Source organism: Paroedura picta, chromosome 5, assembly GCF_049243985.1.
Source record: "Paroedura picta isolate Pp20150507F chromosome 5, Ppicta_v3.0, whole genome shotgun sequence".
Taxonomy (NCBI): domain Eukaryota; kingdom Metazoa; phylum Chordata; class Lepidosauria; order Squamata; family Gekkonidae; genus Paroedura; species Paroedura picta.
Genome location: NC_135373.1, coordinates 120,247,402 through 120,262,027, shown reverse-complemented (window position 1 = coordinate 120,262,027; position 14,626 = coordinate 120,247,402). Strand labels below are relative to the sequence as shown.

The 14,626-nt window shown below is 46.5% G+C and overlaps 1 protein-coding gene across 1 annotated transcript in view; it reads left to right on the top strand.

The window, feature by feature from the left end:
- Window positions 1–6,772: 6,772 nt before the first annotated feature.
- The window catches only part of ETNK1 (ethanolamine kinase 1), a 40,682-nt gene continuing 32,828 nt past the window's right edge, over window positions 6,773–14,626 (top strand). The window contains exon 1 of the mRNA XM_077340183.1: window positions 6,773–7,178. Within this exon, the coding sequence (XP_077196298.1) occupies window positions 6,975–7,178 (204 nt within the window). The 5' untranslated portion in view covers window positions 6,773–6,974. The remainder of the gene's footprint in view (window positions 7,179–14,626) is intronic.

The following is a 14,626-nucleotide window of genomic DNA, read 5'->3' as shown; positions in this document are numbered from 1 at the left end:
TCTGCAGCCTCCGAGCCTCGGAGGGAAGCGGAAGGAGGAAAGGGTAGTCGGGTGGGGGACAAAAGCCGATTGGCTGGCCGCTGGACAGACAGGCAAGCTGGTTGGAGGAGGAGGCACTCAGGGGCAAGATAGCTGTCCTGAGTGGGTGTTAAGTGCTGAGCCATGAGAATGTTTCAGGGAGTCCTCAGTGGTTAAAAAGTTGACAAAGGCTGCTGGACTATTGCTCTTTTCTGGAGAAGTGAGCCCAGACTTGCAAAAGCGCCTCCCCAGCCACCAATCTTGCAAGTTGGTATTATTGCATCGTAACTCCAGTGATCATTCTCCCTCTTGCCCCCATTTCCCTGCTACTGCTCAGCTGAGCATTAGTGGGGGTTCCTTCCTGTTTATATTCCAATCCTCCCATGCCCTTATGGCTCTTAGTTTCCTTATGGCTCTTAGTTTCTCTTCATTTGGCTCCCCCCCTCCCCGTTCTGAGCTTTCCCAATCAAGTGAATTTATTGGAATTGAATGTTTTTATACTATAGAATCATAGAATCATAGAGTTGGAAGGGGCCATACAGGCCATCTAGTCCAACCCCCTGCTCAACGCAGGATTAGCCCTAAGCATCCTAAAGCATCCAAGAAAAGTGTGTATCCAACCTTTGCTTGAAGACTTCCAGTGAGGGGGCACTCACCACCTCCTTAGGCAGCCTATTCCACTGCTGAACGACTCTGACTGAGAAAAACTTTTTCCTGATATCTAGCCTATATCGTTGTACTTGAAGTTTAAACCCATTACTGCGTGTCCTTTCCTCTGCAGCCAGCAGAAACAGCATCCTGCCCTCCTCCAAGTGACAACCTTTCAAATACTTAAAGAGGGCTATCATGTCCCCTCTCAACCTCCTTTTCTCCAGGCTGAACATTCCCAAGTCCCTCAACCTATCTTCATAGGGCTTGGTCCCTTGGCCCCAGATCATCTTCGTCGCTCTCCTCTGTACCCTTTCAATTTTATCGATGTCCTTCTTGAAGTGAGGCCTCCAGAACTGCACACAGTACTCCAGGTGTGGTCTGACCAGTGCCGTATACAATGGGACTATGACATCTTGTGATTTTGATGTGATGCCTCTGTTGATACAGCCCAAAATGGCATTTGCCTTTTTTACCGCTGCATCACACTGCCTGCTCATGTTTAGTTTACAATCCACAAGTACCCCAAGGTCTCGTTCACACACAGTGCTACCTAGAAGCGTATCCCCCATCCAGTAGGCATGCTTTTCATTTTTCTGACCCAGATGCAGAACTTTACACTTATCTTTATTAAATTGCATCTTGTTCTCATTTGCCCATTTTTCCATTGTGTTCAGATCTCGTTGAACTCTGTCTCTATCTTCCAGAGTATTTGCCAGTCCTCCCAATTTGGTGTCATCTGCAAACTTGATGAGTAGTCCCTCCACCCCCTCATCTAGATCATTAATAAATATGTTAAAAAGTACCGGGCCGAGCACCGAACCCTGAGGTACCCCGCTACTCACCTCTCTCCAGTCTGATGAAACACCATTGACAACAACTCTTTGAGTGCGGTTCTCTAACCAATTCCCTATCCACCTAACGATCTGAAAATCCAGATTGCAGTCCTTCAACTTATCCATCAGAACATCATGGGGAACCTTGTCAAAAGCTTTACTAAAATCCAAGTAAATGACATCAACCAAATTTCCCCGATCCAGCAAACCTGTTACTTGGTCAAAAAAGGAAACTAGGTTGGTCTGGCAGGACCTGTTGGAGACAAATCCATGCTGACTTCCTTGGATCACCAAATTGTCCTCCAGATGTTTGCAGATCGCTCCCTTTAATATCTGCTCCATTATCTTCCCCACAACAGAGGTCAGACTCACTGGTCTGTAGTTTCCCGGGTCATCCTTCCTCCCTTTTTTGAAGATCGGAATAACGTTTGCTCTTTTCCAGTCCTCCGGGACATCTCCAGTCCTTAAAGAGGTTCCGAAGATGATGGACAAGGGCTGTGCAAGTTCTCTGGAAAGTTCTTTGAGTACTCTCGGGTGCATTTCATCTGGACCAGGGGATTTGAACTCATCCAGTGCAGCTAAATGCCTCTCGACCACCTCTCTATCCATGTTAACCTGCCACCCAGACACTATCCTTTGGCTACAGCCATCTCTAGATGTGCCTAAACACTTAGACCTGTGGGAAAAAACAGATGTAAAATAGGCACTAAGCCTTTCTGCTTTCTCTGCATCTTTCGTTAGAGTTTGTCCATCCGCACCCAACAGCGGGCCTATTGCCTCCTTTACTTTACGTTTGCTCCTCATGTAACTGAAAAATCTTTTCTTGTTACAATGGGCTTCCCTGGCCAATCTTAGCTCACTCTCAGCTTTGGCCTTTATACTCTGACGTTACCTGCTCTGAGCAGACTAGGGAAGGGGGTATGTAGAAATAAAATTATAATTATTCTGCAGGTGTAAACCAGGTATCATGTTAAAACACTGTGGAGCTGAATTCTGAGGATGGCTGTTTACTAATTTCCTGCTGATTTACTCTGTCCTTATATCTGCATTCTGATTATTCCTATTTCATTGCCTGAGGAAGTGTGCATGCACGTGGAAGTTCACACCTCGAATAAACCTCTGTTGGTCTTAAAGGTGCCATTGGACTCCAGTTTTGTTCTGTTCCTTCAGACCAACACGGCTACACACCGGAATATCTCTTGAGGCCTGCTATTGCAATGAAAGAGGAGGCAGAAATGAAATGGACCCCTGCGGGTCGTAGGTGCTGGGTTCCAGCTCCGAACGTTCCTTCACAGATTAGAGAGGCCAAAAATAGCCTCCCTCTTTGCTCTGTTGGCTTTTCAGTTTGCAGAAGAGTTTCTGAACCCAGGGGTGTGGCTGTGGCTTGGCCTCTAAAATGTGTGCCAAAAGTCCCTGTTTTAATCCTCCAATTACCACCTATCAGGTAGCATGCGTCAGGAAAGCCTTTGTCTTCCTGAAACTCCAGGAGAGCTTGCAGCCAGTTGGGAGTTGACTCTTGCAGACAAAATTATCTGACTCAAGAGAAGGAAGATTTACTGTTCCAAAACGGGATCCTGAGCACCTGCTGCCTGAAAGGAATAGAAATCCACCCTGATACCTTTATTTTCTTCTGTCAGTGGAAACTGGATGGGGGAAAGTTTCAGAGCTGCATGGCCCAGACTTGGCCAATTTCATCTGCACTCAGAAGCTAAGCAGGGTCAGTCCTGTGGTCATACCGCAGTTCCCCAAGGCCAAGTCCGCAGACCTTAGAGAACGGGATGGCCCATGAGAGAAGTCAAAACAGTTACAAAAATCAAGAAGGTAGATAGCCCAACCTCCTTGTTTGGTAGTACTGCCACCACCTCTGAATGGGTCCATTGAGCCCTATCAGGGAATTTACCAGGGATCTTGACCCTGAACAGGACAAGTCCTACAATCAAAAGGCTTGGTTGGTAATATGGTACGAGTTAGGCAGGCTAGGCTTCAACTTAGCTAAGGTGACCAGATTTTTGTTGCTCCATATAGACCAATTTTTTAATCAAGAACCCCCCCCCCCGGTCAATGGTGTCCTGCTTTACCAATTTTAAAATCTGGTCACCTTAGACTTAGCTTGTCTCAAAATCAAATTACAAACTTATAAAAAATTAACTAGCACTTATTAAGGTGCACAAATATAAGTTATACACTAGCAGTGAGAACATAAGAACTTTGTACAATATTTCTGGATTACACATGATACTCACAAGAATGGCAGAAGAACAAGACAGAATTTCCAAGTTGTGGGTTCACAATCATATCCAAATTTATAATTTATCAATTAACCAATGAGGTTACTAATATTAGGGTAGATGAAGCAATCCTGAAACAGCTGATATAATGTTGACTCATCTCACTCAAGGCCCATTTTAATCTTTAAACCGCTCCTGTGGAGCGGTATAAATAAAATAGTAAAGGTAAAGGTAAAGGTATCCCCTGTGCAAGCACCGAGTCATGTCTGACCCTTGGGGTGACGCCCTCCAGCGTTTTCATGGCAGACTCAATACGGGGTGGTTTGCCAGTGCCTTCCCCAGTCATGACCGTTTAAAATAAAATAAAATACTAAGATGTAAAGGGGAGGAGAAAGGGGCGGGCTGAGTCCATGATAAAAACTTGTAGCAGCTCCTGATTGGCCCCTATGAGTGTCACTCCAGGGCCAAGTAGCCAATGGGGAGCCGCGCGGAGCACGGCTCCCCATTGGCTACTTGGCCCATCTTCAGATTGGCTAGCTAGGCAGTCACCGCGGGAAGGAAAGAGCCTTCCCACAAGGTGAGTTGCCCGGCCCTAATGGGCTTGCTGCGGGGAAAGGAGCAGGGATGCCGCATTTTCGACACGGCGGCCCTGCTCCTTTTCCGCCGACCATGCAGCCGGCTCAACCGGGGAGGGGAGCCGCGGGAAAGGAGCAGGGCCACCGTGTCGAAGATGCGGCAGCCCTGCTCCTTTCCCATCCACGAGCCGCAGACTATGCCCGGGGAAGGCCAGGGATGAGAGGCCTTCGACGCGGCGACACGGGGGGGGGGGGGGAGCCGGCTGCAGGAATGCCAGACCCCAGGAAGCGTGCTCGCAGACCCCAGGAAGCGTGCTAGCGTGCTAGCACCCATTTTATTGTTTAAAAAAAATTGGCTTTCCCCCTAATTTCTCATAACAAGCTAATTGGGAACATCTGAAGCCAATTTTCTTATCAGTACGTAGGACAGGCTTCTCAAGGGCACAGGTGCAACTAATTGGCACTGCATTCTTACACTCTGAGAAGCAAAAAACTTTCTCAGGAGGAGATTTTGCAGGGCCGAAGCCTAAACCAAAGTTTCATGAACAAGATTTGAAGACACTATTTCACTACAAGCCCTGGTTATTATTTGGATGGGAAGAGCTTACAGCCACATTGAGCTGGGTGACTCCCGCTTGTCTGATCCTCCCAGCTCTCTGAAGCTAAGCAGGGAAGGCTGCGGTTAGTATAGTACTTGAAAAGGGAATGCAAGATCTGTAGTAGGCATAACTGAAAGGGTGTATGAAGAAAATCCATCAGTGGGCACTGGAGGAGATGAGAGGTTAATGTTGTTAAATTTCATCCGACAGTGGAGGAGCCACTGGAATATTTGTCAGGCTTCAAGGAACATGGTGACATGCCCCTTCAGAGAAGCAGGTGTAGAAATAAGATGTGGGAATCAGCCAATTAATTGATGCTTTAAAGCAGGCTATCTCAACCAGTTTTTTTTGAAACCCTGGGATTTCTTGCCGGCCCTTGATGCGTTTCCCAAATGGGTGCTTCCCTACCATATTTTGCATGACTGTTCTGACGTTTCTCAAAGCCTGAACAATGTTTCAAGGGTTTCTCAATGGTAACAAAGTTGAGAAAGGCTGACTTAAAGCTTTTCCATTATGGAGAAAGAGGCCTGTTGAGCAACCAGGGATCCAAAGTTGTCTAATTATTTCAGTGGCCACCTGAACTTCTGGGAAAGGTATATTACCCTTGGGCAGGGGGGGGGGAAGGGGCACTTGTGCAACCCCAGGGTTTCTCAGAACTTAGTTTGGGAATCCCTGGCTTATAAAGTTCCTGATATTTTTCGAATACTCTCCTCTTGTGTCATGATTGGCTCATGAGAGCCACCTTGGTTTAGTTGTTCGGAGTGTGGACTTCTAATCTGATTACCCAGGTTTGATTCCATGCTCCACCAAGTGGAACCAGCTGGGTGACCTTGGGCTGTCACAGCACTGATAAAGCTGTTCTGACCAAGCAGGAATATCAGGGCTCTCTCAGCCTCCCCTCCCTCACAGGGTGTCTGTTGTGGAGAGAGGAAAGGGAAGGCGATTGTAAGCTGCTTTGAGACTGCTTTGGGTAGAGAAAAGCGGCATATAAAAACCAACTCTTCTAATAGAAAACAGACCACACTGCAGACAGATCAAACTGTTTTTTGTTATTGAGTTCTGTTGTATCACACTGTTTATTACTGTTGTTATTGGATACTGTTGTTTATTACACTGTTTGACACTGCTTTACAGTTAGATAGGTTCTATACTCAATATTAATTGTACCGTACCATGGGGGTTATTATGTAAACCACCCTGTGCCGGAAGGGAAGGTGGTATATAAATATAATAAGCAATCTAGTTTCCAGTCGGTGGCCCTGTTTGTCTGGAGATTGATTCAAGTCTTGAGCTTTCACTCTCAGACAATAGAACAGGGATTGTAAGAGTACAGATATACGGAGGGAGTAAATTAGTAGCAAATTCGTAGTGCAACTTCAGACTAAAACGGCTGTCCTCCTGACTACTCCAATAAGGTAGAGCCAAGTGGCTGGCCTTGTTGGTGTGAAGCAGCACAGCAATATTTGATTCTAATGGCTAATTCTAATGGCTCCTCTAAGATTGATTCAAGGCATGAGCTTTCCTGCACATGCATGGCTTCTAAAGCTCTGGCTTTGAATAGATCTCGGTGGGCCGTAAAGGTGCTAACTGGACTCAAAATTCCCCATGAGTGAGCTGGAAGAGCAGGCATGCCCCGCCCCCTAGCAGAGCCACCGCTACGGCCCCGCCCCTCTCCTGTCACTCCCGCCGCCGGCTCCGCCCCCTCGCGCGCCGCTCCTGCCGAAAGAATCCTCGCGTAGAGGCGAGGGGGGCGGAGCCTCCTTCGCCCGAAGCAAGCGGAAAAGGTCGGGGAGGGCGGGGCGGCAGGAGAAGAGAAGATTCGATTCGATTCCACTCCTCACCCTTCCCCTCCCCTCCAGCCGGCTGTTCTAAGCGCCTCCCCCCCCTCCTCCACCCCGCCTCGAGAGCGAGAGGACGCGTCTCGCGCGCTTCAGTTGCCGGCTGCGCCGCTCGCGTGACGACGTCCGTTGGGCTCTCGCCTCGCGCTGCCGCCGCCGTTAAACCGCCTTCTCCGCGCCCGACCTCGCGCCGCCTCTTTTTTTTTTCTCCCCCCCCCCTCCTCCCGCCCTCATGGCCAACTACATCCACGTGCCGCCGGGCTCGCCCGAGGTGCCCAAGCTGGACGTGGCCGTCAGCGAGAGGGACGCTTCGGACGACGACGACGGCGGTGGCGGCGGCGGCGGTGGTGGAGGCGGGGCGGGCTACCGCCAGGGCGCCTTGCGGCTCCTCAGCCGGCTGCGGCCTCACTGGAAGCCCGGGGACGTGACGCTGAAGGTAACGGAGGCCCGGGATGGGGTGGGGGGGGGGAGGGGAGGGGCGGAGGCCGCCCGCTGGGTGGGGAGGTGGGTGGGTGGGTGGGGAGGGGGAGACGGAGACGACGGGCAGCCATTGTGGCCGGGCGGGAGGAGGAGGAGGAGGAGCGGCGGAGGTGGCGCCTGGTTTCTCTCTCTCTCTCAGTCTCTCTCCGCGCGCGGTGGGGTCTTTTCGCTCTCCCTGGGAGGAAAAGGGGTGCGGGGTGCGGGGGGGGGCACTTGCAAGGGAAAAGGGGGCTGCCCTCCCTCCGCTCGCCGCCTCCCCGCCTTTGCATCCCCTCCCCACTTTCCCGGCGGCTGCTGCTGATGCAGAGCGAGCGAGCGAGAACAGAGGGATGCAAATGGAGCCTCCGTCTCGGCATCGCAGAGACAGCAAAGGGGGCGGGCGGGCGGGCGGTGGGTTTCCCCCGTGGCTTGATTCCTCTCCTGGAGAGGTGCGACTGCCTCCTCTCTCTCTCTCTTTCTCCCTCTCTCTCTCGCCCCCTCTGCATTCCTTATTTTTAATTTGGGGTTCTTCCCCCACCCCTCCCCCCGCTGCCGCCGTTAAATGGTGGGGAAGAAGTAGGGGGGGATCGTCTGATGCAGGATTTGTCTGCCTTTTTAGGAAGCGGGAGCGTTTGGAGTCGGGAAGGCTGCGCCCAGCGAACATCTTTCCTCTTTGATGCTGAAAGGGGGGGGATTTCTCCCCTTTCCCCCCCCCCCCGTTTTGAAAAAAGAAATAGGGAGGGATGGGAGAACTGACTTGGTTTCTGTTGTCTGCCCTTTAAAACAAACAAACAACAAAAAAGAGACCATTTGTGTATGGTGTTGGGGAGGCCCGTGGGAAGGCTGCACCCAATCGAAACTTTTCCTCTTTCTTGAATTTTTAAAGTTGGGAATTCCCTCCCCCCCTCCCCCAGTTTTTAAATGGCAACATTGTGTTGTCTGCCCTTTTTTTTAAAAAGTGAGCATTTATGGTTGGAGTTGGGAAGTCCAGGATTGCACCTAGAAAATACCTTTACTAATTTTTAAGAGTGGGATTTCTCGCTCCCGCCCCCATTTTTAAAATAGTAAGCAGGAAGGAATTATGTTATGTTGTCTTCCTTTTACATTACAAAATAATTGGCGGTTTCTGGAGTTGGGAGACAAGGGAAGGATGCATACAGCAATCTCCATAGTGCAGGGGTAGTCAAACTGCGGCCCTCCAGATGTCCAAGGACTACAATTCCCATGAGTGGCTTATGAGGATTGTAGTCTATAGACATCTGGAGGGCCGCAGTTTGACTACCTCTGCCCGAGTGCATAAGCACCAATCCCCTTCCGTCTTCAATAGTGAGCAATGAAACATTTCTCTCCTCCCCACTTCAGTGGAAGATATGAGGGAGGGGAACCCCAAGGACTTGTGGCTACTTTTAGCCCCAAGGTCTGTGGGAAATGATTGGCGATTTTGAATTGTCTGCCCTGTCACCTTTATAAAATATTTTGGAGGATAATTTATATGTCTCAAAGTTATGCTAGTTAAACCATAGGGTAGTTAGTCTTCTAGTCTCGGGGTAGCTGTGTTGGTCTTTTTTTCCAATCTAGTAGCACCCTAGAGACCACAACAAAATTTTGGATCACATATTTTCAAGACCAAGCTTGAAAGTTTATGCTCCTAAAATCTCAGTGGTCTCTAAAGTACTACTGAACTAGAAACTAGCCTTTCAGTCTCTTTCTTATTTAGGTGGAATCTCATTATGAGTGATGTTCTTTTTCCTCTTGAAGAAGAGTACATGTGGGCAGATGTTGGTTGGAGACTTCATCCCATGGAACCGTATGAATGAGCTCCTGTACAGATATGGCCTGTGTAGAGCATGAGGCTAAATCCTACGCTGGCTTTCAGAAAGGAAGTTGAATACAGTATCCAATTCTGCTTACTTTCTTCCCTTTTCCATTTAGTTTTCCACCATCCATCTGTCCTAAAATGGGTGTTGTCAGTTTCAGATTTAGAACTACTATTAATATTGTACCAATAAAATTGTCAGTAGACAACCAATGAGCAGAAACATTTGGGTGTGAATTAAATAGCCGTATCTTGAATTTTAGCACCAATTATTTTAATGAGTGGGGAGGGATGATCGTTTTGCATGGAATGTAGCTGATGTGTTAAATATATCATAAAATGTCAACTTCCAAGCAGAGGCAAGATACTGTGGTGAGTACTAATGCCTAAACCATAATTTAGTGGGTAGTGGTAACCATTGTTGACTAATTTGAGTGTTATGGTAAACTACTTGAGAGGTATGGAAATGAAATAGAAAATCAGGTTATGAGAGCAGAAAAGACTGAGAATGTTGTCAATTAGGGGTTTGCCATTTTATTTTTACTGGCATTTTTCAGTTTGGGTCTATATTGGACCCAAAAAACCTTTTTTTTTTAATTCTGGGGTTGGCTTAGGTTTTTCTGCTGCCCAGCTTAAACTAGCAAACAGGAGAAGGAAGGTCAGTTCCAGCAGGGAGCTGTCAACTCTGCACCAACCCAGCTGATCTTGGACCAGGATGCAAAAGAAGCCAGCCACAGCCAAGGTTGATCCTCAAGTTGACATCTTCAGTCTATTTTAAAGTTTAAAGCAGTGATTCCCAAATGTTTTTGAGCTGCTGCCCCCTTAGCTTACAGACTGCATCCCTAGTGCCCCCCCCCCCCATATGAACACACACACCTCCTTCCTGGTGTTAGAACTACTGCAAATTCAAATCACTATATTGCTTATACTTTTTTTTTTTGGTTGTTGTGCAGCGGCCATGTTTTAGGCTGGGTAAAAGTATATACGTTCTTGGAAAAGTTACTCTGGGTCCTCAATTGGGAGAAAGACTGACGGGGGAAGAGAGAAGCAAGCAATGGAAAATCCCATGGTAGGAGCAAGCAGGAGAAGGCTTTTCCAGCCTCCCATAGATATTTTGGGGAAGGGTTACTAACCCTGGGTTAAGAAATTCCTGGAGGTTTGGAGTGGAGCCTGGGAAGAATGGAATATGAAATGAGAAAGGAGCTCAGCAGGAATATGATCCCATCCAGCCCACCGTCTGAAGCTCTCTTTCTTCAGGAAGCTAAGCAGGGTTGGTTGTCGTCAGCATTGGGATGGGAGACCATCACAGAAGTCCAGAGTTGCTACTACCCAGAGACAACCAATGGCAAGCCACCTTGGAATGTCTTTTGCTAGGAAAATGCATCTGTATCAGGAAGAATCAGACTGTTGCCCCCCTACTGTCCCCAAATTTCTCACTGCCCCCTGGGGACGTACCATACACCTTGGGAACCCTAATGTAAATGGACAGCATAAGCATGCTTGACAAAAACTGGCTTCTCCACTGTTTTCAAATTCCCACATATATCCAAAATTTTCTTGGGATTTCCCCCCACCTCTGTTTTCCTGAGAAAACCTTGGATATGTTTTGGAAACTGAAATATACCTGAAAAATACTGATAAGGTATTATTAGTATTTTTTTTTTGCCTTGAGTAGATCTGAATGATTGAGCCTCTTGTGGCGCAGAGTGGTAAGGCAGCCGTCTGAAAGCTTTGCCCATGAGGCTGGGAGTTCAATCCCAGCAGCCGGCTCAAGGTTGACTCAGCCTTCCATCCTTCCGAGGTCGGTAAAATGAGTACCCAGCTTGCTGGGGGGTAAACGGTCATGACTGGGGAAGGCACTGGCAAACCACCCCGTATTGAGTCTGCCATGAAAACGCTGGAGGGCGTCACCCCAAGGGTCAGACATGACTCGGTGCTTGCACAGGGGATACCTTTACCTTTACCTTAGATCTGAATGCATACCCCTATTGTCTATGTTGAGTTAGGGTGAAGTAACCTAGTTTATTACAGGGTGTATTGAGGTTATCTGCTATTCCTTTGAAATTCTCATTTATTTTATTGTATAAGTATTTATATACCACCATCCCTGCTCAGGGTGGTTTACAGAAAACAATGGATTACAGGAAACATTCGATGAGTAATAGTGCAAAGAAGTTTTATAAGTGAATCAACAATTATAACATCAATCATAATATGTTCAGTGGTGATTTTGAGCGCAGTCCCTTAGTGTGGGTTTGTCTGTATATGAGGGGGTTTGGGGGGGCCCAGTAGATGTTGTCAGTGGCCTTAATCAAATGCCTGGTGGAAGAGTTCTATTTTGCAGGCCTTTTGGAACTGTGATAGCTCAAACAGGGCCCAGATCTCTTCTGGGAGCTCATTCCACCAGGTGGGGGCCAGGAAGAAGAAGAAGAAGAAGAAGAGTTCGTTCTTATATGCCGCTTTTCCCTACCCGAAGGAGGCTTAAAGTGGCTTACAGTTGCCTTCCCATTCCTCTCCCCACAACAAGACACCCTGTGTGGTGGGTGAGGCTGAGAGAGCGCTGATATCACTGCCTGGTCAGAACAGTTTTATCAGTGCCATGGTGAGCCCAAGGTCACCCAGCTGGCTGCATGTGGGGGGGTGCAGAATCGCACCTGGCATGCCAGATTAGAAGTCCACACTCCTAACTACTACACCAAACTGGACAAAAAATGACCTTCCATTTACAAGTCAAAATAAAAATTTGTCACTATGGGAGTAGAACTCCTAATTTTGGTAAGAGTTTATTAATAAAGTATTACACTGGTGAGAAATGGCTTCTGGCACTATTGAGTTTTGTAGCGATGATTCAGTGTTTCATTCTCCAGGACTAGAGTTGATGCCTTGTTTGACTGGTCACATATTGTCTAACTGGTCATGTTGTCAATAGCCTTTCTGACTATTATCCTGAAGCCAAGAATGCCAATATTAGGATGTAGGATATCTTTTTATTTCATTAATAGTGTCAAATATTAGCCAAAGTGGTGAAGGCTCTCTGCTCCTTACTATGCAGCAGTCTGGACAAATATAGCCGTGTAGCAAAGGTACTCCTATTGGTCATCTTATAGAACTGCAGCCATAATGAATCATTTTGTTTGCTAACTGCTAAACTTGATTACCTTTAAATGTTACTAGTGGGGAACTCAAGTATTAAAAATGGGTGGGTGCCCAGGAGGCAAGCAAGAGCAGCATGGATGGTGCACAGCAGACTTTGCCAGGCTTCCACACCCCCTTCTCTGCCCAGGAAGCCCGCAAGGGTGATGTGGCCAGTGCTCTAAAATTAAGGCAATGTATATGTCAAGGTATGAAATAACAGGCCCTCACCCCCGTTGTCTTGCAAATTTGTATATATATTCAATTCTTTATCCTTTTGCAAAGGGCAGAGTTTCAAAAATGACTATTTAAAACATTTTAATGCTCTTCCACCTGATCAGGTTGTTGGAGCTTAATGAGATCTGGACAGGAGAAAATTTCTGGGGATTTGTGAAAAAGGAGGTATATTCAGTGGAAATAAAAATGAAACTATTGAGGAACATGTTAGGAATCTTTGACTATATCCTTTATTAATTGGATGTTCATCACAACATTCTCACCCTTGAAGAGGACAACTACCATGGCAGCAGGGTGCAAAAGAGATCCACTCCAAGAATATAACAAAATTAAAATTAAAAAAAAACTTCTTTTGTCAAAAAAGGTTTCTAATAGCTTTCCAAAATTTATCACTAATTGAAGTGTTTTACATCTCTCTCCGAATTGTGGAAAATACATATTAAAGTTATGATTAACATGAAATGTAGAAAATTCTGGATTAACAGTCTTCCTCTGTAATGATTTAAGTCAGTTTGGTTTAAATGAAATCCACTTTGCTGTATTAATCCACTGTGTTGTATTAATTTATAACAATTCAAACTCAAGTATTTATAAAATAGTCAAATAGCATTGTACAATCAATTCATTTTTTTCTATGAATCTTACCTAGAGCTGTTTATTTTTTTTTAATCACAATAAAAATAAGTCTCTGGTCAAGGCCAGTTTTATTTCTTTGGGGCCGGGGACCCTGAGCAGATTTTAATCACCTGATCTTAATTATCTTTTGGAGGTATAGTAGAAGAGATGGCCCTGCGGATACAGGGGCTGTAGTCTGTTTAGGGCTTTAACAGTAAGTGTCAGAACCTTGAATTTGATTTCAGTCTGGAGCCAGTGCAGCTGGGAGAGCACAGGTGTAATTTGCATTATCCATTGGATATCAGTAAGGACTCTGGCTGCTGCATTCTGGACCATTTGAAAATTCTGGAGCATTTTCAAGGGCAGCCCTACATAGAGTGAATTACAGAAGTCTAATCTGGAGGTGACAATTGCATGCATCACAGTAGCTAGGTTGGATGTCAGGAGGCAAGTTGCTAACTGTCCTGCCTGGCAGGTGGTAAATTGCCTGGCTGATGACAATTGCAACCTGGGCCTCAGATATGTAGACATCCAGGATCACTGAGGCTCTTGGTAGTGGTTGAAGGTATTAAATCAACCCTGTCCAGAGCTGCGAGTTGCATTACTCCCTTTCTTCCTCCAGCACATTGGCCCTGCCACTCCATCTTAGCTGGATTTAACTTCAGGTGACTCTGCTTGAGCCATTCCACCATGGCCTCCAGACATTTGGCTAAGGAGTCTAGGGATGTCGATGGATGACCACCCATCAGTCAAAATAGCCAGGTGTTGTCAGCATAATGATATCAACCCAGCCTGAAATTCTGGACCAGCTGAAGCCCATGGCTGACAATGAGCACCAAGCTGCTAAAATAAAATAATAGTCAAGTTATCTTGCTGTTATAATTTTAAAAAGTAACCAGTCACTTGACCAAATCTGTTTTGAATGGTCAAGTGTGGCTGACTTTGGTCAGGATTCTGAAGAACATGCCAATGAGTTAATGTCATGGTTTAAAACAGATATGTTCCAACTGGTGTTAAGCAATATGAAAAGTCACATTAATAAGCAGGCAGTTTTGAGTCATGTTTTTTGTAATGAATATATAAATTCAGATGTCTTCCTATAGTGAGCCCCATTAATGCAACTTAGTATTTGTTAGTCATTTGCATTGTAACATCACTGTGATGTCTTGGGACAGTGTACATGGAGTAATATTTACATATTTATATACCACCCTCCCTGGAGGCTCAGGGCAGTTTACATAAAACATAGAAAACAATACAAGAAACAATGCATAACATAGAAACATTTTCAATTGTATGAACAAGAAACATGGCAGTCATGAACAGTCAAAGTTTAAGAACAACGTACACTACGGCATCTGCAACAAATCTGGAGGGAATGGTAACAGATGAATAGGAGTTCTAGGCTAGGGATGTATGGAGTGTCAAAGTTGCCTGGCCAAGGGACCAGTTTAGAGGGAGGCCCCCTGTTGCTGGGCTCAACCAAAAACCTGATGGAAGAGCTCCATCTTGCAGGCCCTATGGAATTGTTCATGTTTTGATAGGGCCTTAATTACGTTGGGGAGCTCATTCCACCAGGCTGGGGCTGTGGACAAAAAGGCTCTGGCTCTGGTTGAGGCCAGGCA